Genomic DNA, 24,125 nt, shown 5'->3' on the forward strand with positions numbered 1-24,125 from the left:
AATAATGGAAAATAAAGATTAATGACAGAGCATCTCTGAATTTTCAAACTTGGATTGATTCTAGAAATGTTTTAGAAGAACACTTATTCTTCACTGAATAGGTTTGTTTTTACTTAATTTTAAAGTATATCTAAATACAACGTAGTAACTGATAAAATTGCTTTTAAAGTGGCTGCATATATCTTGTCAGATGGTCTCAACAACTCCATTATGGTCAAATGATGACAAAGTGGAAACAGTTCTCCTCATTTAGCTTATAAAAACTAATACTTGTAAATGATTTTGTGGGTTTGGGTTTTTGTTTGTTTGTTTGTTTGTTTGTTTTTCTTTTTTTTTTTCTTCTTTAAAGCATGAGATAGAAATAGCATTACCCTGCCATAGATCTCTGCTACTTCCTTGCTTTTCAGCTGGCTGCAGCATGACTAAGCAAAAGCTTAGTGGACAACCTACATATTCACCAATTAACAATCACTGTAATTGTCTCTCATACAGGATTTTTAAAGATAACACAGTCTGAAAGACTTCCAAGGAATGCCAAAACAGAGAGCATTGTACAAGAAGGAACACAGTCAGCCTCACACGGATTGTGAAAATCTATTAGCATTCAAGCATCACACAAATAATGACTTAATCATGATTTAGTCATGTTTCTTGATAGTGAGGTTGTAATGATGTATTCAAAACCTCCTCAAGAAACGCATTCTGATTCACAAAGGCTGACTTCAAAGTTTCAAATATATCTTCAGTTACCAAGTTATATGCTTTACAAATTTTTACATCATACACTAAGTCTGGTGCACAGCCATTTTGTGAACACTGTTTTTAAATAAATTAAATCATTGTATTCAAAAACTAAAAATACACTAGAAAGATGAAAACTGAAGATCAACTTTGTTAAATGTCCTTGGAACATAAGTGATTATAGGACACTGTACTGCAAATCCTAGAGGTTTCACATGAGCTTTGATTATATTGGGTTTTTTAATTTTGTGTGAGATCAGGCTTAGAAAGATGGAGGAGTAATACAGGAACTTTTTAATTAAAATTGTCATTGTCTTGAATATTGTGAAAAATACATCACTGAACATGATGGTCGAATTGCTGGGTAAGGAAGTATTCTGCCTCAAAATCTTTTCAGTGTCAGATGTAGCTAAGCATTTAAAGCACAGTTCTACACTGAAAAGGATCTGTCAGAAAATAAGTGTTTCTTACTCTGGAGATCTGCTTCTTGTGTTTACTTATGCGACTGAAAACATCAGACTCTATTCCAGCTAGTTACATTTGTTTGATCTGCAAGGCTGGCTACACAGACATGATTGAATGTGCTTACTTATGTCTCTGGCAGCATGAACATAATTGTTAATTAGTTTCCAAGAACAAAATCTTAATTGCTGATAAAGATTCTGTATCAAAGCACAAGTGAGCAGCTTTATTCCTGACAGAATTTGGGTAACACGAGTTCAATATGTCTAGGCTTTAGACTACACCAAGCACTGTGAACATTTAGTATCTTAGATCACAGCCACAATAAAAATTATAGCGCCCAAGTTTGCTTCATATTTTAGAAATTATGAACAAACATTTAATATGCTCACTGTGAAGAAAAATTGAGAAAAACATTACAAAGACAAACTATGGGGAGCCAAAAGAAAACTTTCTTCCATATCCACCTCAAGCTGGCAGGACATCTGCTCTGTGCCCACCATCTGGGTGTGTCTAATTAGATACTACCTGGAATAGGCTCTCAGAGAGCTTTTACAGAAACAGCTCCACAGCAGATGCAGCTTCAGTCCCTAAGGGCTGAAAGATAAGGCTGCAAGAACAAGGGGACCACTGAGCGATGAGAATATCGTATCATCTCATGTGGTACTTCTGTACAGCGAAACGCTTCCAGAAGAGCTAAATATTGCTTGCACTTGGAATTTACATGAAAACCAACAGGGAGTGATGATTATACAGACCAGCAAGTACAAACACAGTGAAGCAACACACTGGGACATAATAAACACATGCAGTCCCATACTGATACTTCTGATGCATCACTGTTTAGACTGATGTGGTATGGATTTCTTTTCTTCTTTTTATTTTTTCTATTTCCCCCCCCCCTTTCTTTTCTGGAGAGGGCCTTTTTTTTTTTTTTTTTTTTTTTCATTTTTAAACTATTATTTTAAGGTTTTAATATCTCCTCCATTTCAAATCTTATTCAGCTGAAATTTAACACAGAACTTACCTGTTTAGTTTCCCACACTCTGGCCAAAAAACTCTTTTAAAGATAATTTTCAAAGGATAAACAAGTGACAGTACAGCATCAGGGGGAAAAAAAAAGTTATTTTTTTCTTTTTCTGTATTTTCTTTCCTACAAAAGTATCACACTTGCCTAGCAAAGCACATCATGCTTTCCACAGACTGAAACACAACACTCAGCATCTTTAGAGAACTCATACTGCTCAAAACCAGAAGCAACTTCAGTTTTACTAGAGATGCACTCATGTAAAACTGCTCTATGCCAGAAAGGTTGATTCCTTTTTTTATCTTTTGATATTGACACTGATCCTAAAACTCCTTCACTTTGTAGGGCTTGCAATAGCAAAGAGGGTCTGCTGGAGCCCCGTTTGGGCCAGCCATGTACATGGCATGGGTTGGCTCATGGCACAGTGCCAGCCACAGATCTGTCTGGTCACCTTCACTGCTGTGCTCAGAAGCGTCACCATCAGAGCTGCCATCTTGTTAAAATATGGCCATGCTTTTTAAAACACAAACAATAACACATATAACGTGGCAAATTTTATACCTGCTCCCTGAGCTATTTCAGTTATGTTTTCCTTACAAAATACCTGTCATAGCCTGGGTCTTTCAGGCTACGTTGTGTGTCTCAGGCTCCTTACTCTGGCTTGGCTCCCCTTTGCACAGTAGAAGGAACAATGCCTGAAGGGTGGTGACTGCGAGGTCCTTCGCAGCCTGGCTCCCAAACACTGCTGCTTCTTGGCCTCCGGGCCTCCACAACAGCCTGTCTAGTGCCTGGAGCCAGCTGTGAATAGACACTTCCAAATACTCACCTTTTTGGCTGACACCAGATATGGACTGCTGAATAAGGTCTTCTGTAAACACCTGGAGGAGCTGTGGCCAGCTGCAGTTCCTTTGGCCAGAGAATCACTCACTTCGTTGTATTTGAATCTGCATTCAAGCATTATAATTTTCCTGCATAAAAGGTGATCTGAGTACAGTATAATATAATCCATTATGAAATTGTAAATATTAATGATGTTTTTACCTACAGCGATGGCAATATTAACTATATTCTGAGAAAGAAAAATATATTCCTCCTTCAGGTTAGGCTAATTTCAATTAGAATTCAATGCAGCTTCTCAGTATTATCACCTGTCTTTTCCAGGCTCAGTGGGGTTTTCAAGCATAGAAAGGTGATTTGTCAGGTTCTTACTGGTAGCTTAATAAAACTGTGAAGTAGTGAAAGCCACTGTAGTGAGTGCATTTGAAGACAGTTGGAGACCAGTAGCCTCAGCTTTGACCGTACAGTGCATCCCTCCACCGTCATCAGGGAGATCGGAGCTCAGCAGTCTAATGACTAGCACAGGAACGCATTAAGCCAGTGAGAACTGGAGGCACAAAGACAAAATAGTGAGTGGCTCGCAAACCACTTAGTTATGCTCATACTTTTAAAATACTCAGAGTGGAAAAAAGGGTGTAATTTTAAGCCTCTTCTAGAGGAAAAGAAACTCTACTTTCTCCGCTGATATTTGTCATATGAGAGAGGCTAAAAATACTGTGAGATGTCTATGTACACACACCACCCTCCCCAAATCCTAGAAAAATTTACTATTTATGAACATTTTAACTATGTTTACAGATCCGCAATTAGCTACCTCTTGCACACTAACATCTGGGATAAAAGGCAGTTTACTCTTCTGCTGAGAACTCCACTGTTAAAAACATCTTGATACGCACAACAGATATCATGCAGTCCCCAAGCCAATCTCAGATCTAGTTCTTAGCACACAAGAATCTATGCAGAAGCTTGCAATAGCCACTTTACAAAAGAGAAAAGACTTCAGCTAAGATTTTCATTATAAAATGTTCAAATGTTAAAAAGTCTCTACAAGGCTTTGCAATGGTTTTTGACCCTGAAATCACAATTCTGAACACAATTTGAATTTTGGAACGTAGAAAAAACACTGAAAACCTGAAGTTCAGCTTAATCAAAGATATTTCCAAATTTGTGCTGAGCTTCACCACAAAACTCTCTGAAATGATACTTAGAAAAGTGAAAGCATTTTGTTTTGAAACTTTCATGCTTTGATTCCAAAATGAGTAATTTTTTTTCAGGAGACCCTGATCTTCCAGGTCAGAGAACCAAGAAGAAGCAGTAACTTGTCCAGACCTACTTGTATGCCATAACTTTTTATTTGCACAACATACAAAAAAAAATAAAAGAAAGGTAAATAGTTTTCCCATACGACTGTGACTCCCCAATAAGATTAGGTCCTGATGATTTTCCAGGGCAAAGCATAGGTATTTCAAAACATAAGCATAGATTTGTGAAACAAGAAAATACAATATCAGAGTGTGGTCTGCACATGAAAAATGGACAAGAGAGGGAAAAGAAATTTCTGCTCACAAGTTAAAGATCTGCTTTAGGAAAGGCACCAATGGCAAAAGCAAATATATTGTACATTACCAAAGTGTGACATGCCATTTCTTATTGTACAAATGTAACAGAAAGGCACAGTGAATGTCTTCTCAGAAAAACAAGTGTATGAAAAAAAAAGCATCTTTAAAGGTCATCAGCCTTTCATATGGCCTGTGGCAAAAAAAAACCCCAAAGCACTGAATGTTGTATGTCACCATAATGTGTAATTTTAAACTGCATTGTACTAAAATACAGGTGAGAAAATATCCCTTAAGACAAAGAGCTCTGACAGCAGATGCCCAATATGCTTATATTATTTCCCTCTTATCTTAAATGTTACTAGCAGAATTTCAGTCAGTATTCTTAGTTTAATAAGCACACAATCAGTGTGGGTCACCTGCTATTCTACATATAGTATGAATATTTTAGAGAAGCAGTAGTTTAAAATGAAAAGCTGTATGCTTTAAATCTATTTTAAAGAAGTATTTCAATATGCTTGAAATTAACACTAAGATTAAACATTACATTGCTCTGCAGAATTCAGGCATAAGATCTGTAGGAATACTTGGGAATTTGCTGAAATGTAGAAGTAATTTACAAAGTGGAAAAATTGTTCAGAACTCATGAGAACATCTGTAAAAATAAAAATTCGTGGGAATTCATCATCCTAGTGGAATATATGCTCTTGGTAACTATTCCAATTGTATTTTCAGAATATACTGCTACATACAGTACTGCTCTTGGTTTTATAACATCTAGTCTCACAAAATTCTCTGGATTGGAAGAATCCTGTTCCTTTTGAAAATATGATGACCTTTTTCAGAAAATGAGATTTTTGTTTGTTTGTTTGTTTCCCACAGGTAAATAAGAACCAAAAAAAAAGTATATTTACTAATATACACAGATAAGATCATACATCTTACGTGAAATTGCAGAAACAAAATATGGAGCAGCAAAAAAAAATAAGTAAACAAAATTAATATGGGCAGAACTCCATTTCTCCTATTGCAGTACTACTTCATTGTTAGAAAGGAGTCCCTAAATGTGGATGGGAGATTAGGGGGAAAAGTAGCCAAGGAGAAGGATGAGGCTCCAAGTTGCTCAGATTAATAAATCTATCCAAGAGCTTGAGTTCATCTATTTTGACATGTGGGAACACAGTTACAGTTCTGCAAATCTGACACTGTTTTACTTCAAAACTGAAATCCTGTCAGATTCTGTTTTGCTTGAAAAATTTGAAAATTGCCATGGAAAATATTAGTTCATCACAGTAGACTTTCAGTAGGTAATATTTGGTGTTGTGCAAATTGGAATACAGTGTCAGACTGCATGTAGTTCAAGTATCTATGAAAAAACTAAAAAAAAAAATCAAACTACTAGAAGCCCCATTTTTTTTCCCCAGATGTTAGGAAGCAAACACATATCCAGGTATCAAACAGTTAAGATTAAATACTGGTACCAAGAGAAATAATTCAATATGGCCTTTTATTTGTCTAGTTTGGATGAGACAGTACAGTATTGATGAGCATATAGTACAAATCAGATTTTAAAGGCATGCCTACGGTTTATCTTCCTGATGATAAAAATGAAGGTATTTCTAACAGCAAAACCAGTATTTGTTATTCTCTATCAGATAAACTTTATGACAGGGATTAAATATTTGCTAGCACAATGTGTGAAGGGAAAAAGCCAAGTGTGTGTGAGCTATGAAACTTATGCCAGTCACCAAGGAGGGTCCTGTACGTACACCCGCTTGTTACGACTTGAGAGGGCTGAAATGTGCCAAGACAGATGCGCGCACAATATCGGAAATACAGGGGCACATCAGCTCTAGGTTATGTCAAAGAAAACACCCACATTTGTGAATTTCTGACTTATTATCCAAGTTATTTAAATGCTAGTGTTGAAAAACACCTCTCAGAAAGCCTATGCGATATTTTCACTTCACACCTACATGGTCCTCACAAATGTGGCACTCCAGCCATTTTGGTACACAAATAATATATATCCAAAAAAAAAATCTCACTTCCGCAGGTGTTTTGTCAGAAGATGTCTGAACAGTTTCAGCAGGAGCTCTGCACCAAACCTCACCTGCATGAGGGCTTCAGGGTGTCCTTTTCTGGGTCTTCCTTCCTGCCCCGAGTTCCCCCTGCCACCTCCACAGTGGCTCTCCCCCCTCCCTTCCCTGCTGCTTGAGTATTGTCAAAAGCTTACACTGATGAAACAGCAGCAGTAGAAGTTATTCCCTCTTCATGGATAGTTATCCCTAGGTAAAATGATATATAACAGGCCAGGTCAGGATTTCAACTCATGAATCCTGTTATGTTGCTCCATGGCCCAAATATTTTGGGTAAGCACATCCTTGGACCCAACTAAAATATGAATGAAAGTCTGGCTTCAAGTAAAACCTTTAAGAACATAACTATTCAGCAAATCACTTAGGCATATGGTTAATTTAAAGAATCCTTTTAAAAGTTCTGAAGCCAATGAGACAAAAATACATAAAAGAAGGTAATTGGGATTTATTATTGGAGTGACTGAAGGACATATGGTAATACAGTAGGCAGTTTCATTTCCTTCATGCATGGTCTTCATCATCTTCTTCTGTTGCTTATCTGTAACCAAAAATTTAGGGGCATAGCTGGTAGCCAGAAAACTCTGAGGAAAAAAAGAAAGTCTAAGCTGTAACAGTAGCTGTAAAATTTAAGCAGAAAACATTTATTTGCCTTTCCCTGCTGTCACTACACTATGTACAAGCAAATCTTTATTACAATATTTAAAAAAATTCTTCAAGAACAATTTCTCTTATTTGAGAATTCTGTGGCATCACCTCACTTAGCTAACACCAGTGACTACAGCACAGCCTTCTCTTGATGTCAGTCAAGGTATACATATATATGTACACTTGCCAAATATTCACTTACAATCTGGGTTTTTTTTAAAAAAAAAAGAAACGCTGTCTACATTTAGTCTTTACCCAGGGCTAAACTATAACAGTCACTCTATCACCTGACAACCCCCCCACAGCCAGGGAGGAGAATTAGGAAAAAAGAGAGCAGACCTGTAGAAAACAGATTTTAATGAAAACACCAACAATACCAACAGAGTTATACAGAGCCAAATGAATATCCAACCACCACAATCAAACAGAGCACAGCCCTCAGGATGAACCCCAGCAGGAACCCCCCAGGAGGTCGCCTTCCTCAGCAAACCTTCCCCCTTTATAATGCCCATGACATGATGGGATGGGCTACACCTGTAGCTCACTCAGGTCAGTTGCCCTGGCTGACTCCAAACTGCTAACGGCCTGCCTGGGCTGGGATTCTGTCCCAGCCAAACCAGGACAAACATGTTGAATAATTATTTCCTTAATTAAAATACCTGAACCTTGAAAAAAAAAAAAGAGTAAAATCAGGCTCTGACCCCATATTCTTTCTCTAGAAAGGCTGCAGCATTATTTTTTTTTTTATTTTAATCTTTTGGAGCTTATTTGAGGGCTTTTTTAATATCTTGGTTTTATTGCAAAGCATTATGTTGTTTAAACAAGACAAAAGACAAAAAAAGACCAGTGCAACATGCAAATGAATTATGACCATACATACATGCAGACATACAGGTATTTCAGTATTTGTATGGCACAGCTACGATATAGAAAATTCTAGTTCATGATGATATAAAATGACTAACTCTGTACTTCATGCTGTTGAAACAACCAAGGTAGAAACTCCACGATTCTTACCAGATAGGAGTTTGAATCATTTACGCTTTAGAGTTATTCTCAGCCTGCTCTAGGATTTTTTTCCCCTGATTTGCATTTCTCTATTTTGATGATCAAAATAACTTGTCTCTGGAGACCAGATAAAAAGCAAGCCTCAAGTTGGCACCACTGGCCAAAAAGAAAGAAGAAGAAAAAGAAAAAGAAAAATAATAGAACAAAAAGCAGACTAAGGAAAGGCAAAATTCAAATGCTAAAGACAGAACATATTTGTTTGTTATCCAGGCTGAAGTGCAGTTGCACACTTCTTTAACTGTAGTGAGGATTCTTTTCTAGAAATCTGCCTTTCTGTGCCAGCCCCCCCACCCCCCCTTATTTAAGTTTATTTATAAATTCTACAACCTGTGAGATAAGGAAGCCTTGATACATATAAAATTCTGAACTTGTGAAATACCAAAGCTAAAATTAAATGCACCTAAATATGGCCTAGATATCTTGCAACTTATTGCAGTGTTCATAAAATGTGAGTTTTACATTTCTTAGGAAAATATTTGCTTAACATTTGTTGTGTTACTGTTTTACAGATGAATTTATGTCTGTTAAAATCCAAATCCAGGTTTACATATCAACTATCTAAAATCTGGATGCATTCAGTATTCAAGGACTCTTGTCTTCCCCCTGAAATTTCTAAATAATTTACAATCCAAGGTATTGATTTTGCCCAAAGACCAAGAGCGGGAAGATCTGCAAAACCAAATCCTATCCTAATCCCGAACAAAATAAAATACATTAAAAGGTGGAAAAAAAATTAAGCAGCAGCTGTGGGCTATAAATTCATTATCAGACAGCTGGACCTTTATTTTAATCACAGAAATGATCTGGGGTCTTTTTATAGCTAAAGTTGAATCACACCAGTAGAATTCTACCTGTAGTTGCTCAAAATATTCAATCTTCAACCTTATTTCAAAATTAAAATAGAGGAAAATAATGGAACACATTATGTTGCTGACTTTCTATAGCTTGATTGTTTCCTCAGTGGTTGCTCAGGACATAGCTACAGGAAACAAGTACGTCGTTCATCCTGCAAAATGTCAATAAGATGATAATAATAATAATAAAACAACCAGACCCTAAATGCCACCTATTTTGACACACATACACATAATTAACAGTAGGAGGAGATTTTCCACACATCACAGCTCATCAGGCTTTCAGTACTACATCGGTTGGAGACTGGATACAGATCACTATTTACTGGATGACAACGAGGCACTTTCCAGCCATTGTAATCCAGGTCTGAGAGTCAGACAGAGAACAGCCACACAACTACAAAGTTTTGTTAAAAACGCTGTCAAGTGGATTTTAATAATCCACACACAGTCCTTCCCCCACACATGAAGACAGACAACATGGTTATCATCTAAACTCAGTAAAACAATCATGCTCAGATTTTTGTAATGTGCATTAAACTCTTATACTATTATTCACCTATCAGCTGCTTCCTAGCTTTTTAGTCCAGATTTTTTCTATTCCTCAACTTAATTTTTTTCCTGACTCCTTCACAAACATATTAAAAAAAAACATTATTTGCACATACTCTCATCTGTGGTTTGTCAGTTCTGGTAAAATACATGCATTAAGAAACAACCTCTGTAACTAATATTCCTTCTCAGTTTTCACCATCTTCAAGACTACAGCTGTAAATCAGAGAAGTAGCATTACATTGTGCTTTTATACACAACAACTACAGCACAGAGATACTGAGGGCATGAAATCATAAAAAGAGCTGCTGAAAAATGCAAGCAGCCCAGATGCAGCTTTTTTCTACTTGGTGTTATTTAGGTGCCTAACAACAAGATCCATATAAGTGAGCTTATTAGTGAAAAGGTGCTGTGGCCTGGATGAAACACTGATGAGAAAAGTTGTATCCTAGATATACCCTCTTTCTCAGAAATTATTTACCGGGAAAAACCAATTTTGAACTCTTTTCTGTGTTAACAGCTTAAACCAACCTTACTCTGACAAAATGCAGAAACAGATGATGTTCACTCCAGAATGCCCAGTAGATGCATGAGATACAGATTATTTTAAGTCACTCTTCTGTTATATGGTGGTTGAACGCTTATTTCCTACCTCTTAAGTGAATGCTCAGACCATCATCCTCTTGAAAAAGGAGGAAGCTGATCTGTTTTTTATAGGATCACTAAATATTCATCAGTCCAAAAAAAGGGAGAAGAGAGAAAGACTGAGAAAGGCTCTGTGGCCTCTGGTGGTGAAAACTTGAGGACAGAGTATCCAAAAAAGGAAAGGAATAAAGCTGCATCTGCATCATCTTGTGTGAGTTTTCTACCTGCCCCACTGCAAAACTAAAAATACGTAACCTCTCCTCCAGCCACATTTTGCATGGGATGTAACTCTGAACTCTCATAATGTCACTGACTGTCTTCTGAAAAAGAATTAAGTGTATCTACTTTATGATTTCTGACCGTGCTTAGGCATTAATTGGCATCTAGCTGCTCAGCAGTGTAAAGTTCAGATGGTTCTGTGCACAAGCAGATTGGGGACAGGCTTAGGTGACATTTAAGGCACCCATGTAACAATTTTATAGAAATGTGCTTTTTTCCAGGTTCAGGCAGGTACTAAGATACTTCATTTGGTATCAGACAAATAAATCCATGTGGACATCTAAACCTGCATGCCATATCCACGTAGGCAGTCTAGGTAACAGTAGCACTGGAAATGAACCATTAAGGACATCTCTGCAAGGTAGCCATTGAGTTAGTATGCTGAAGTCCCTTGTACAATGCTGCTATAAAACCTATCCTGTTGTCACTGTTACTGTCCCCTTGTGGTACCCAAATTGATAAAGGTGGCTAAAGTATAAAGCATCCATATTGCAGTATAGGTATTCCTGAACTGCCACAACTTCAGCTCTACAGTAAATCTATAGGATGTGCTGATGCAGTTCTTATCCCGTATCTTTCCTTTAAATCAGCAGTTCAGACATCTTACTGCTGTGCAGTGGCCCAAAGAAAGGAGTCCTTCTTTACAACTTGCCAGTTCAATTACCAGCTTCATATAGATTTCGGAATGTAAGGAGCTGATGCCTTGTTGCCATCTTTTGATGCAGGCAGGCAGTCTGACACATTGGCACCATTCAGGTCATTTATGAAAGATTTTTTTCAGAAGGAAAGGCTAGAATTTGGTTTTGTTTATTTGTTACAAAGAAAAGCTGATGTAGGAACTGATAACCCAATGTTTTATGTTGGAGTAGTTCCGAGTACACTAGTGTTTGAATCTGGATTGTGGCAACTAAAAGCAGCAATTTACATATGTTCAGCCACTGTCTCCTCCTCCACAAATGTTAACAGTTCCCTTCTTTATTCCCCCACCAGTATTGCAAATAAAACTACCAAACATAGTTCTTTCATATATCATGATAAAGCTATTTTTGCTACTCAGCCAGGTAAAGATTACACACACACACACAGACACACACACACACCCCCCCGATTAGCAACAGCATGATCTTGCGAAGGCACACAGGAGCATCCACTGTTTGAACAGCAAGGCGCTATGTCTCACTGGATTATGCTCACTGATTAATATTGGTTTAGGACTTAAAATCTGTGAACAGAGGATTCATTCAGAACCACATGCAAGAGCCATGAAAGAATCCCAGGACTATCAAACATCTGCTGAAAAATGTCTGACAGGGTTTGGTTTGTGTTCAGGCATGAGGTGATACGGAGTGAAAACAGCAAGAAAAAGTGGATGAATTTGGAGCTACTGAACCAGAGAAGTAGGAAGTGGGGCTCATAATTTGAGCATCTGTGTCTGTGTAATCTCTTGCAAGACTACAATTTGCAGGCTTGAGCATTTGAATCTGCCCTTCAGGCATCTTTCTCATCTGAATTCTCTCAAGATTGTTGAAAATACTGCTTAGCGTTGCCCTATCACTAAAAGGACAGCAGAAATAAAGTGGGGTCAGAGGCAAGCACAGAAAGTAATTGATACAGGAAAAGTTTGCCACACAGAACTTTAAAGATTTCATGTATTTAATTTATAAATGTGACAAAAAGACATGGTGTGGTAGAGATGCATACAGTAGCCCCTAGTCATCTTTTATCTTCCAGATTGAAAGTCAAAAATATTAAAAATAAGAAAAGGAAATGCCTTGTAGTATGACATGATCAATTTAGGGAATGTACAATCACTAGACCTAACAAAATGGGGATAAGAGAAGTATTTGACATAGGTGACACATCAACCACCTTTTTTAACAGAAAATAAATAAGCAAATTGTGCTTGGATAAAACCTATTCCCAAATAGACTGTGACATGATAATCTGACTAAATGTGTGTTTAACTTTCTCCTAATCTCTATTTCTGTCCATTTACAGAGACAGGAGGATAGATAGGCTTCTAAGGTCATGTTCCCAGAAATATGGGAATCCTAGCTACATAATTATCTTACATTTCTGGAAGTTGCAATACTCCTTTAGATCAGAATAAATGGTGAAACTGTTACTTGCTGTCCTAATAGCAATAAACATAGGTGGAAGATGAAGGATACAATTGAGGATGTACTCTCCAGATGTAGATTTTCTGAGCTGGTTATTATTGGATTGGCTGATGGGATTCATGTTATCCTTTACCAGTTAGAATCTCTATCCCAAAACACCGTGCCAATCTCAGTGGGATAACTAGCAGAGCACAAGTTATTTCCAGTGAAAATCATCAGTTGTGAATGATTGTGTACCAAGATGCAAATGGTTAGTTGAAATTACACCTCTGAGAGTATCTGCAACAACATTCTCTGTCAGTGACTGGTGCAGCTTGGTGCGTCAGGCAGTCCTTGCTGGAGGTCCCCTTGCCTGCTGCATGCTGTTTCCCTGCTCCCTCAAGACTGCTCCACAGGAATACTCATACCTTTAGTGTCATGTATTTATACATTAATATCCTTTAAACTTCTTCTGAAAATAAAAGGATAGTCCTCAGGTTTGTTAACAGAAATGACAGCTGTCTCTTTAGCAGTGCCAATGTGAATCAAGTCCAAGGCAGCATTAAAGTTGTTACATTTCTCTCCAGTAGCTCCTGAAATGAAATCTGAAGAGTCCTCTTCCTCTGCTGTCATTCTTTACTTTCACAAGTGCCTGAAATGAGGACCCCCCTCTATTTCCTGTCATTGCCTCTCTAACCCTCAATGATTTCACTTCTACTGCTGGCTTCTGCACAAAAGATCCTCAGACATTAACTGGCAAGTAACAATATCTGGACAGCGGAATTTTGCTTTACTGGGATATTTCAGATAGTTTTGGCCTTTCACTTCATCCTGCTTTACTCAGAAAAAAAAAAAAAATCTGCATACTCCAGAAAACAATATTGGCACTGCTGAGTTTTTAGCAAAGAGGACAGTTTGTTTTATTTCCATTTGTCCTCTTCCTACCTAGTTATGACCTATTTAGCTTACAGGCTGACTAGCTTCTCTGGGAAGCATGGCAACCTGCCTTGTCATCAACTGCATGGCAGGGAAATCAGGAAACAGACAAACCTGCCAGGTTCCTAGCTCCAGAGAAGACTGCCTGGCCCACAGGTTCCCAGCCAGCCAGTGTTTGGCTTGTCAGGTTGATATAAAGAATGCTTCTCTACTAATTTGGGAACCACCTGTTTAAATTGCCAGTCACCAGCTAACCTGGGGCCGACTCACCAGGCAGCCATCTGGTTTTTCATAAAACATTTTGACAGAATTATACATTTGCAGCTTTCAATTCTACAGAAACTTAGAAAAAATGGCTCTTGTGGAAAGGTTTCAACCAGCTCTGTCGGGACCCTTGTTGATCCAAGACTGGAGGAACGTCAAGCTCATATTCCCCTAAGATCTTTAATGGTTCCTTAGTTAGGAAAAACCTAAGGTGGATGGGTAGACATCGGGCTGGATTGCCCATCTATGCTGATCCTTACTACAAATAAGGAGAAACATTTCTAGGATTCATTAAATACAAGGTTGACAGACAGGTACACTTACTAATTGGCTGCCATGCCATTTAAAGGTACTCTAGTATGTGCTGTTCCTCATTCTGCAGACATTTTTAGACCTCTGTTTTAAGTAGATTTTCTTTTCCTAAGGTATTATTTTTATCTGCAGTGTCTTTGCTGTAGACTTTAAGCCTTACGGAATTCTCTAAACAGAGAATAATTTGTCCTTAACAGAATATTTATGATCAGTGATTTTTTTTCTCTTTGCTCTTGTTAAGCCAGATTCTCACAAACACTTTTCTTATCTCTCCAGGCCTTCCTAGGATTACATCTAATTTGCCACATGGAGTTATTTCTGCACACAGAATTAAAGCCCTTAATCATATTTGGTTTAGTGACTCCCATTTGCTTAGCAATCTTGAGACTGTTTTTCCTTCTGTTTTGTTCTCCTCTAGGGCTGATGATGACTTGATTGATTTGCACAATCCATCAGTGACTGATTTCTTAGACCAGTTAACTTAGTACAGAACATCATTCATGTCTGCTTTTATTATTTTGATTTACTGCAGAGTTATACACAAAAATGAGGGAGAAGAACACCAGAAATGTACACACTGTCGATGCAAAATATCCACAAAAATACATTAAATTTTGGCTTGTTGTCATTACCTGCAGTGTCTTTATGAGAAGATAGCTAGGACACGATTACTTGTCATAAATGAAAAGCTGCCTTGTGCCAGCGAAACCTTGCACTTGTTTCTTCGGTGAAAAATTATAAATAGAATTGAGCTTATATGAAAAAAAAATAGCTCAGTGGCTGGAAAGAACTTTAAAGAAAAATTACGTTCATAGCCATGCAGTCAGTAGCTTGAAATGCAGCTTTTATAAAACATATTTAAAGTTTACAGTCACTCAGAGGCTAAGAACAGTAATACTTTTAAAATTTGTTTAAAATCACTTGGTGGACAAAAAACCAGCTCTTGCTGAAAAGATATTTAATGTTCAGAGTCATTTTGTGGAAAGGAAAAAGCAACTTCTTGTTAATTTTTAACATTTACAGCTGATCAGTGGCTACTAAAACAACCATCAATACAACATGTTTTATGTTTAGAGTCATTACGCGTCTGTATAAAAACAATTCCTACATCTCTCAATACTACATTAAAACATGCCAATACCTTTTCCTCAGCAACAGTATCATTGACAAAACCCCCCCCACATAATCCCAGCAACTCTAATGCAATTACCTCGAAGCTAAAGATGATTATGCAAACAAGACTGTACCAATAATTACAAAGTTTCTTATATACTAAAAGAACTAATATTCAGCATCATTAAAATGATTAACATACACATTTACAGCATAACCAAACAGCTTAATTTTAATAATGAAAGTGTTGGTTGGTTAACCTAACAGAGGGGTGTGCATCAAAGACTTGGGTGTGATGAAATATAAAACGTTATTTGATTTACACTACTGAGCTGGAGTAAAGTCAATGCGTGGATAGGCTTTATCTGCTGGCACATGAGTTTTTAACTTTGTCCACTTCCAGTTAAACACAAATAAAGTAGGCCTGGATATACATGAAGTAAGACTCAAACGCTTTGCATGAATTCGGCACTAATACTGACATTTTGTGACTGTGAAACCAGCTAACAGAAAACATTTATCCAGCATCTCACCTTTTTAATAGCAAAAACTTCTCAGGCATTTTGCTGTGTGCATGTTTGTAGGGTCCTGTCTGTTATAGCTTTCATTTCTGATATATTCTCCCAGCTAACTGTATTTGCCAAATTTCCTTGTTTTGCTGACAATTTCCAACAGCCAAGGCGTATGAAATGAAACTCACAGTATGACAATAGCCACACTCCTTTAGTTGAGCAAGCCTTGATTCTCTGCATTGTTTTCTTCCTCCCTTTTGATCTAAAAGGGTTTTGTCTGTAAGGTTTTTCACAGTAGTTGACGCTGCCTAGGTTGCCTAGTGATCTATCATAATGTCAAGAAGCACTTTTGTTTCAAAAGCTTTTACTGCCTACTTGTACTTTTCTCTCAACAACTCAGTATTAGGCTTTTTTTTTTTTTTTTTTTTTTGTATTTTTGTGCAATGCCCCTTATACATGGAAAAAAACTCTTTGCCAAAAGGCTAAGCAGCCATAACTTGCTTTTCCTTCTGCTCCTTCCTTAAAACTCACCTTTCTCTACAGTTGCTATAAAACTTAGTCTGATGATCAGTGCATTAGCTGTGTCTTTTCACAATTAAAAAAATTAATCAAAAAGACAAGATCTGTAATTAACGAAGCAGTTCTAAGTGAGAAACCACTGAAACACCATCTGTGGTAGATAAACTGCCACCTGACACAGCCCCAGGATGAACTGAAAGACAGCGATGGGACATTAACTTTTCTGAAAAGTGGTCTGTATGACCTAGGGCACAAGGTCCAGCCCAGGTGACAGACAGATTTGTACACTGTGTAATAAAGTACCAAATTAGAGGACATGTGGATACGAACCTGTAAGCGGAGTCAGTACAGTTTTGTGAAAGGAAGCTGTGTTCACAAAACCTGTTAAAACTATTGGGTGATTCAGTGAATACATAGCTCTAGATTACTTGCATAGGTAAACAGTATCTAAATTTCCAAAAAGTTTTCAGCAAGGTTGTTAGGCAAAGACTCTCTCTCTCAAAAAAAAAAAAAAAAAAAAAAAAAGAGAACAGCCTTTTCTAAGACAATATCCAAAGAAAAATAGAAATCTAATCGTAGGAATAAATTGCCAGTCTTTATATGAAAGTGGGGTTGCCACTGGCGTCTCACTTGGATATGAACTCATAGGTTGCTCGTAAAAGAGAATATATAAGCAGGTGACAGCTTGATGAAATGAAAGCTTGACTGCAAAGTGTTATAGAGGAATCTTAACGCACCATGTAATAACAAGTAACTGAGGATAGGGGTTTTCACACAGAGAAATACAAAGTAAGAGGCATGGGAAAAAAATACCTTAACAGTACTTTCACAGAGGTGGGTGGTATCTCAGTTACCTATTAACTCTTTATCTTGGGATTACTGTGGAAAATCCTGCAAAGTTTTCATCTTAATGAGCAACAGCGGACAAAAAAAGGAAAATCATTTGCAGCCCAAAAAGCCAATTGCATCCTCGGCTACATCAAAAGAAGTGTGACCAGTAGGTTGAGGGAGGTGATTCTGCCCCTCTACTCCACTCTGATGAGACCCCACCTGCAGTGCTGTGTTCAGCTTTGGGGCCTCCAGCACAAGAAGGACATGGACTTGTTGGATTGAGTCCAGAGGAGGGCCATGAAGATGATCAGGGGGCTGGAGCACCTCCCCTGTGAGGACAGGCTGAGAGAGTTGGGGTTGTCCAGCCTGGACAAGAGAAGGCTCTAGGGAGACCTTACAGCGGCCTTCCAGTACTTAAAGGGGGCCTACAGGAAAGGTGGGGAGGGACTCTTGATCAGGGAAGGTAGTGATAGGATGAGGGATAATGGTTTCAAACTGAAAGAAGGTACATTGTGATTAGATTCTTCACTGTGAGGGTGGTGAGACACTAGAACAGGTTTGCCCAGAGCAGTTGTGGCTGCCCCCTCCCTGGCAGTGTTCAAGGCCAGGTTGGATGGGTCTTTGAGCAACCTGGTCTAGTGTAAGGTGTCCCTGCCCATGGCAGGGGGGTTGGAACTAGATGGCCTTTAAGGTCCATTCAACCCAAACTATTCTATGATTGATGGGGATTATTAGACAAGAAAAAGAGAACAAACAAAAGAATAAAAAAGAATATTCAAGATATTTGTATTTCAAGTATGACATCCAATTCCCATCATTGTCTCTAAAGAGTTGGTAACACCAGAAAAAAGCATGGAGGCGAGGGTGGAGCTGGAGGAACTGCAGACAGGGGCTGACAGATTATACTATCAGTTATCTCATCACGAGTGTGTGTAATACCATTCAAAAATATCTCTGACCTCTACAGATTACAGTAATACCTTCTGCAACAGCCTGGGTACTCTTTTGGAAGCCCTTAAAAATATATGGCCAGAAGCTAGGCATCTATATCAAAGGGAGGATCACTCAGTATTTGCTCCAGTGCCTTATAGTCCTTCCTTCTCCAGCCTCTGCTCAGTGTAAGCTTCAGGCTAAACTCAGGCACATAGCACTAAGCTATGCCCAACCAGAGTGCAGGTTCCTACCCAGTAGTTCATCAGGTTAGTTTTCCACACATTGTAATCCTTTCAAATGAAACTACATAGATAGATACATTAAGCATATGTTCCATTTGTAAATGTACATACAAACCTTTGCCAATGTTTAAATATAAGCCAGTGTTTAAATACAAGATAATTAAGTACTCACTTCAAAAGGAAAACTACCAGAAAATTTATAGAGACTGTTTTTTAAGCCATCAGTATCATGGGAAGCAAATCCATAACACTCTTCAAGTAGCTGCCTTGCACCACAGAGGATACCCAGTAAAAACAACCTGATATCAACTAATATTTTAGTGTTACAACACAGTGTTATAATTGAGGCAGTTTCAAATAGAATATTCAAGCCTAATCAGTAATACAGCTATTTAATCGGAATGTATTCCATTACTCATTAATTAATAACCAAAAAGGCAGAATAATTGCCACGGTGCTCTGGAGTTTGTAGAGCCCCTCTAAGCCTTAAAGAATTAATCTAGTGGAAAGGTATGAAACGAAATTGCCTAGGAAAGAATGTATGGAATCTATATGTTATGGAATTGATGGGTTTAGTACTTGCCTAGCTGATCCATGTATAAGAACAGAGGAATAAAGGAAAGACTTTAGAAAACAATTAGGAGACTGACTGTAGAAGTTACAAATTTGTCACATGTAATACATACGATCAATTAAAATCAGCATAGGCAGTGAAAGAAATGCATGAGAAATTCAGATGTATTTCTGTGCACAATTTATGTATAAATATATAAACATATATAATAAGATCTTTCCTTGAATGTGTGTTTAACACTGGTATGCCCCTACTCTCAGTCATCTGGACTGATAGTCTTAATAAGGGGATAACGTTGGTTTAAACTCGCTATATATTTGCATGCTTACGTGAGCTATACTGCAAGAGAAGCTGGCACAGCTGCCAGAAGCAACAACACAGTTGATTAAACTGTACTTAAAGACTACATATTTTGCCAATACTAACTTACAAATGGGTAAATTACAGCCCACTTTTCAGTCCTCATACATCAATCTCCATTTCTGGTTTGTTCTACATTTTGGTATTCTTATAAAATCAAGACAATATTTTCAAATAAAGATATTGATAAAACCAATCCAATATCAGTAAAAAAAATATTAGGAGGCCAGCCCTTAAGCTTTAGGACAACAGCATAGCAATCTATTCTTAAAATATTAGTTCTGGGTTGTAATCTGAATCCATCTGCTGAGTTTCTCTGCAGGGAACTTCACATCATTATCCTTTCAAAAATAAATTCTTCACCATAAATTATTCTGCACCTCATTTATTATGTGAGCAACACACTGTCAACTTTGGAGGTACCAATATCCTTCCGCAATGACACAGAAACTCTGCACACTTAGAAAGTATCAGAAATAATAGAAGTCATAGAAGGGTACAGTAGCCTGCATGTTATGACAGTTGGTAACCAACGGGCTTTTCTAGAGTTCTTTTTTGTTTACATCTGTGATTGACTGTCCTCTCCATCATATATGAATGAGCAGATTACAGTGCATGTACTGAAGGAGCGAGGCTACCTGGCCATTCAAGCCTTTGGCATAAAACAGATAGGCATCCTAGTTATTAGTGGGTTTAAATTAAGTGTTTTAGAACACAGTAAACACCCTGCTAACATTTTTTTTTCTCAGTGAAAAGCATATGATGTAATTTGGCTCCCAGTAAGGCGTGCACCACTAAGTAAAAATGGCAATCCTAAAATTAGCTCTTCTTCAGAAAAAACTAAAAATATGCACTATCGTAAAATTTTTTAAGGAGTGGTATTGATTAGAGGGAAAAACAAACACAACCCAGTGTACAGAAACTGTAGAAGAAACTTTAATATGTGAATTTGAAGGTGAAAAGAAATTCTATCAAAAACATGCATGGAAAATAACATAATAAATTTTTTAGAAAAACTTGGATATGGCAGATACGCCTAAAACTTTTATATGTGCAGAAAACCAGATACTGAGGATCCTATGAATTTACATCTTTTTGTACCTTTTCCAGTAAAATATCACCAAGATCCAGGATAAATCTGACGTGCAACTTTATTATAACTCTGCGACTGGACCTCTGAATCTGAGGATGAATGCTACGGCGCTTTTTCAGCAACAAAAGCTTTAGCAACACCAGTTAGTGTGAAGGCCAGAGATGTTACAAAACTGAGAACAGTGCAGCCATGAATATTTCTAAAATGCATGTAAAGGGTCTGAAGGATGCTTTTCTTCCCAAGATTTCCCAGCCCCACACAATCCTCTCCTATGGCTGCAGACTGTGGTACCTCAAGGGCATTTTATATAGTTCGCTTTATTTCACTGTCAAAATGGAATATACACTGTATGTTTACATTGAGTGTTAAGTCTTAAGGATTTTATTAGCTTCTTCTCTGCACCCTCTATTCCCCTTTCAACATGGACTCTGGCATCCATATTTTGCTCCTTATTACCAATTACCTTAGGATAAACTATCAAATGGAGTAAACCTTTGCATGCGAGTGTCATGCAACAATAAAAAACCAGCAATTCACTAGTCACAAAAGCTTGTCAGGGTCATAGAAACGACTAGTAAGGGAGGAAAAAAAGTCATGCTGTAGTGTATTTCCCACAATGGAAACAGCGTGCATAAGTGCAGTTCATAATAAATACTGTTGCAAAATATAGTAAGTGAAGTCTAGGAAATTTGGGAATTGAAAACTGGCAACTAGAAAATGAAAATGACAAAAAATAGATGAGAGGAAGAGTTTATCAGGGTTTTTGCCTAAGCCAAGAAAACCATATGCTGCACCACCTAAAAATCAAAGTGATTTTCAATGTCAGCCTCAGGCAGTGGTAGGTCTAGGCATCTCTATAGGTCCAACTAAATGGTACTGATGATAGGGAGCAGTAGTTTTAGATCCTCTGAGAAATCTCTGCTTGCATAAGGTAGCAAAAGCATAGATAAGAGAGAGCAAGAGAATATAGAGACCTACATCGAAGGAGGCACAATCTCCTGGCACATCGCAGGCAACAGAAAGCATTTCTGGATATTTTTGCTTCAAGACTACCCAGCAGCAAAAATTGTTATCTGCTTTAGTAACCACTAATTGGAGTCTGGGCCTCCATTTAGGGCACTACTTCCTTGCCTTGACTTTTCTGATCAATTTTCATCTATCTTTTATTTTTCTTATAGAGGAAAATAAAAACTCTTATGAATAAATCTTCTAGAGGTAGTGGATGTGACTGAATACAGTGAAGATCAAGAGGATGCTTTTTTCCCATCTAATGCTGTTTTTCTGAAGGAGAATAAATTGAAAAGCAGTTCTTTTAGAATGCTACATGCATGACACAGCATACTCAGTTGCATCTCATTCAGTCATGCAACTCCCATTCAATGCAAAAACCACAATGCATGGCACACCTTGAAGTCAGTTTCTCATGAAATAAAACCACTGTTAGCATTTTGTCTGCTACTGCACACACATATTTAAGAAAGTAAGAAAGGAAGATGGAGGGAGAGCAACAATGAATTCATGCACTGCATTCCACTGTGTAAACAGCATTATTCATTATTATTTTGTTCAATTCTCTCTGATCAAGTCTTAAAAACAATGCAACAACCAACAATACATTCACCAGTGAGAAAATTTTATTCTGAACTTGCCACAGAAATAAACTCAAAACCATATACAAATGATTTCCATTTATATATAATATAACTAAGTAATATTACTAAGCATCTCTGTAGGGGCAATAACAATAGTGCACCTATATAGTGAATCTATAGATGCATCTCTGTGGACGACTATAGTGAACTCATCTCTATACTTGTATGAGATTAACATGACCATCTCTACATGTCAACTCATATCGCATTTTATCACATTCTACCGCTCTTCATCACAAAATTTGAAATACTACCTCAATAATTCCATATAGCAACTTGTGTAGATAGCTAGTTGCCTCCCAGATTGTCTTTCAAAACATCACCATCTGAGCTGAAGGGGCAACAGGAGGCCTGTGCACATTTCAGAGTTAGAAAACTTCCAAAACCACTAGCAACTACAGGGTGCATTAAATGACTAGCACTGGATTGTGAAGTACTGGGAAAAGACAGCTTAGGAGAGAAAATGGTAATAGCACTGGGAAGTTAAAGACCCCCCCAGCCCAGAATGAATTAATTTCTGGTGCCTGCAGGGAAGCCCGAAGTGCCATCTGGTAGCAGGACATGAGCAGCATGCTTGTGTTGCAAACACGCTGCTCAGGACCACTGCAGAATCACTCATCAGGCAGAGACCCGAAGGGCCCATTTAGTCTATTCTCCTGCTCCAATGCAGGACCAGTGATCTTTATGTTTTTCCCAGCAAATGTGTACCGTGTTGTGAAATTTTTTTAAAGAAAAAGCCTATTCCAGTCCTTCAATATCCTTTCTTTGGAGAGAAAATTATTCGCTCCCTTGTACACTAGCTTTTTGAAAACTTACCATGCTTCCAGTCAGTCTTTTTTTTTTTTTTTTTTTGACTTAAGAATCCAATGTGCTCAGTATTTGCTCGAACATTAGCTTTTTAAGACTTTGAGCCAGTCTTGCTGAGCCTCTCTGACACCCATTCTTACATTGTGGAGAGCCAGCTAAAGACAATAGTTACTTTCAGCACAGATAGTGTAGCAGGACTTGGATAAAGATTTGTCCCCTATTTCTTAATTAGGGGATCATGTAAGTGCTGTAGGAGTTTAACAGCCACAAAGACAGGAACAGTAAATGGCAAGATGCTGTTGTACCATCTAATTCTGTACAGCAAACAGTTAACATAAACTAGGAAGATAAGGGAAAGCAGTTCATCATGTGAAATAACAGGTTTGGGGGTACACAGAACATCTGGACTGTAGTATATCTGCCTTGAACACATTTTTTTCCCCCTCCTCCTGTCCTCAGAGACTTATGTCACAGGCACTTATTTTGGAGGATAATAAGTTTCTAAGTAAGCAAATAAAGCTAAAACAGAACTGTAATCGGTATATTTCTATGCACAGAATGAGACATTTCTAGTAAGTTTTAGAATTTATATTTTTATTTCAGCCTTCTCCTTCTTTCCTCAGCAGGATATGCACGTTGAGACAATAAAGTAACATGCAATTAGGTATCAAGTGTTTAAAGCTTCCTACTCACCCACTGGAGACATTTCTGGAACACTGGCAACATAAGGCCCATCCAGGAACTTCGGCTCATTATCATTAATGTCCTGCACTTTGATGATGAACTCTGATTCAGGCTCTAGCGGTTTCTTGGTGTCAACATCCACAGCCTGAGCTCGGAGTGTGTAGAAAGGTTTTTCTTCTCGATCTAGGCTCCTTATAGCATGAATGTCTCCTGTGGTCTCATCAATGGTAAAAACCGTGCCAGCACCATCTCCTGAAAGCGTATACTTAACAGTGCCCACTCCCTTGTCCAAGTCAGAATGAAGCTTGAGAACAAAAAGAAAAAAAAAAAAAGGGGGGGGGGGGGGAGGGAGAACATTAATGGCTTTTTTTCTTTAGGATAGAAAGCACAATTATTATTTTTATTTTATGTAATAAAAGGTATTAGAGG

At 37.8% G+C, this 24,125-nt stretch overlaps 1 protein-coding gene across 2 annotated transcripts in view; it reads right to left on the minus strand.

Annotated features, from left to right (window-relative positions):
• Positions 1 to 24,125, minus strand: part of CDH12 (cadherin 12) — a 144,781-nt gene that overhangs the window by 86,160 nt on the left and 34,496 nt on the right. For both annotated transcript variants that reach the window (XM_086469073.1, XM_086469071.1), the window contains exon 2: positions 23,706 to 24,000. In XM_086469073.1, the coding sequence (XP_086325199.1) occupies positions 23,706 to 24,000 (295 nt within the window). The remainder of the gene's footprint in view (positions 1 to 23,705; positions 24,001 to 24,125) is intronic.

This window comes from Leptosomus discolor, chromosome 8, assembly GCF_034619465.1.
Source record: "Leptosomus discolor isolate bLepDis1 chromosome 8, bLepDis1.hap2, whole genome shotgun sequence".
Lineage (NCBI taxonomy): Eukaryota > Metazoa > Chordata > Aves > Leptosomiformes > Leptosomidae > Leptosomus > Leptosomus discolor.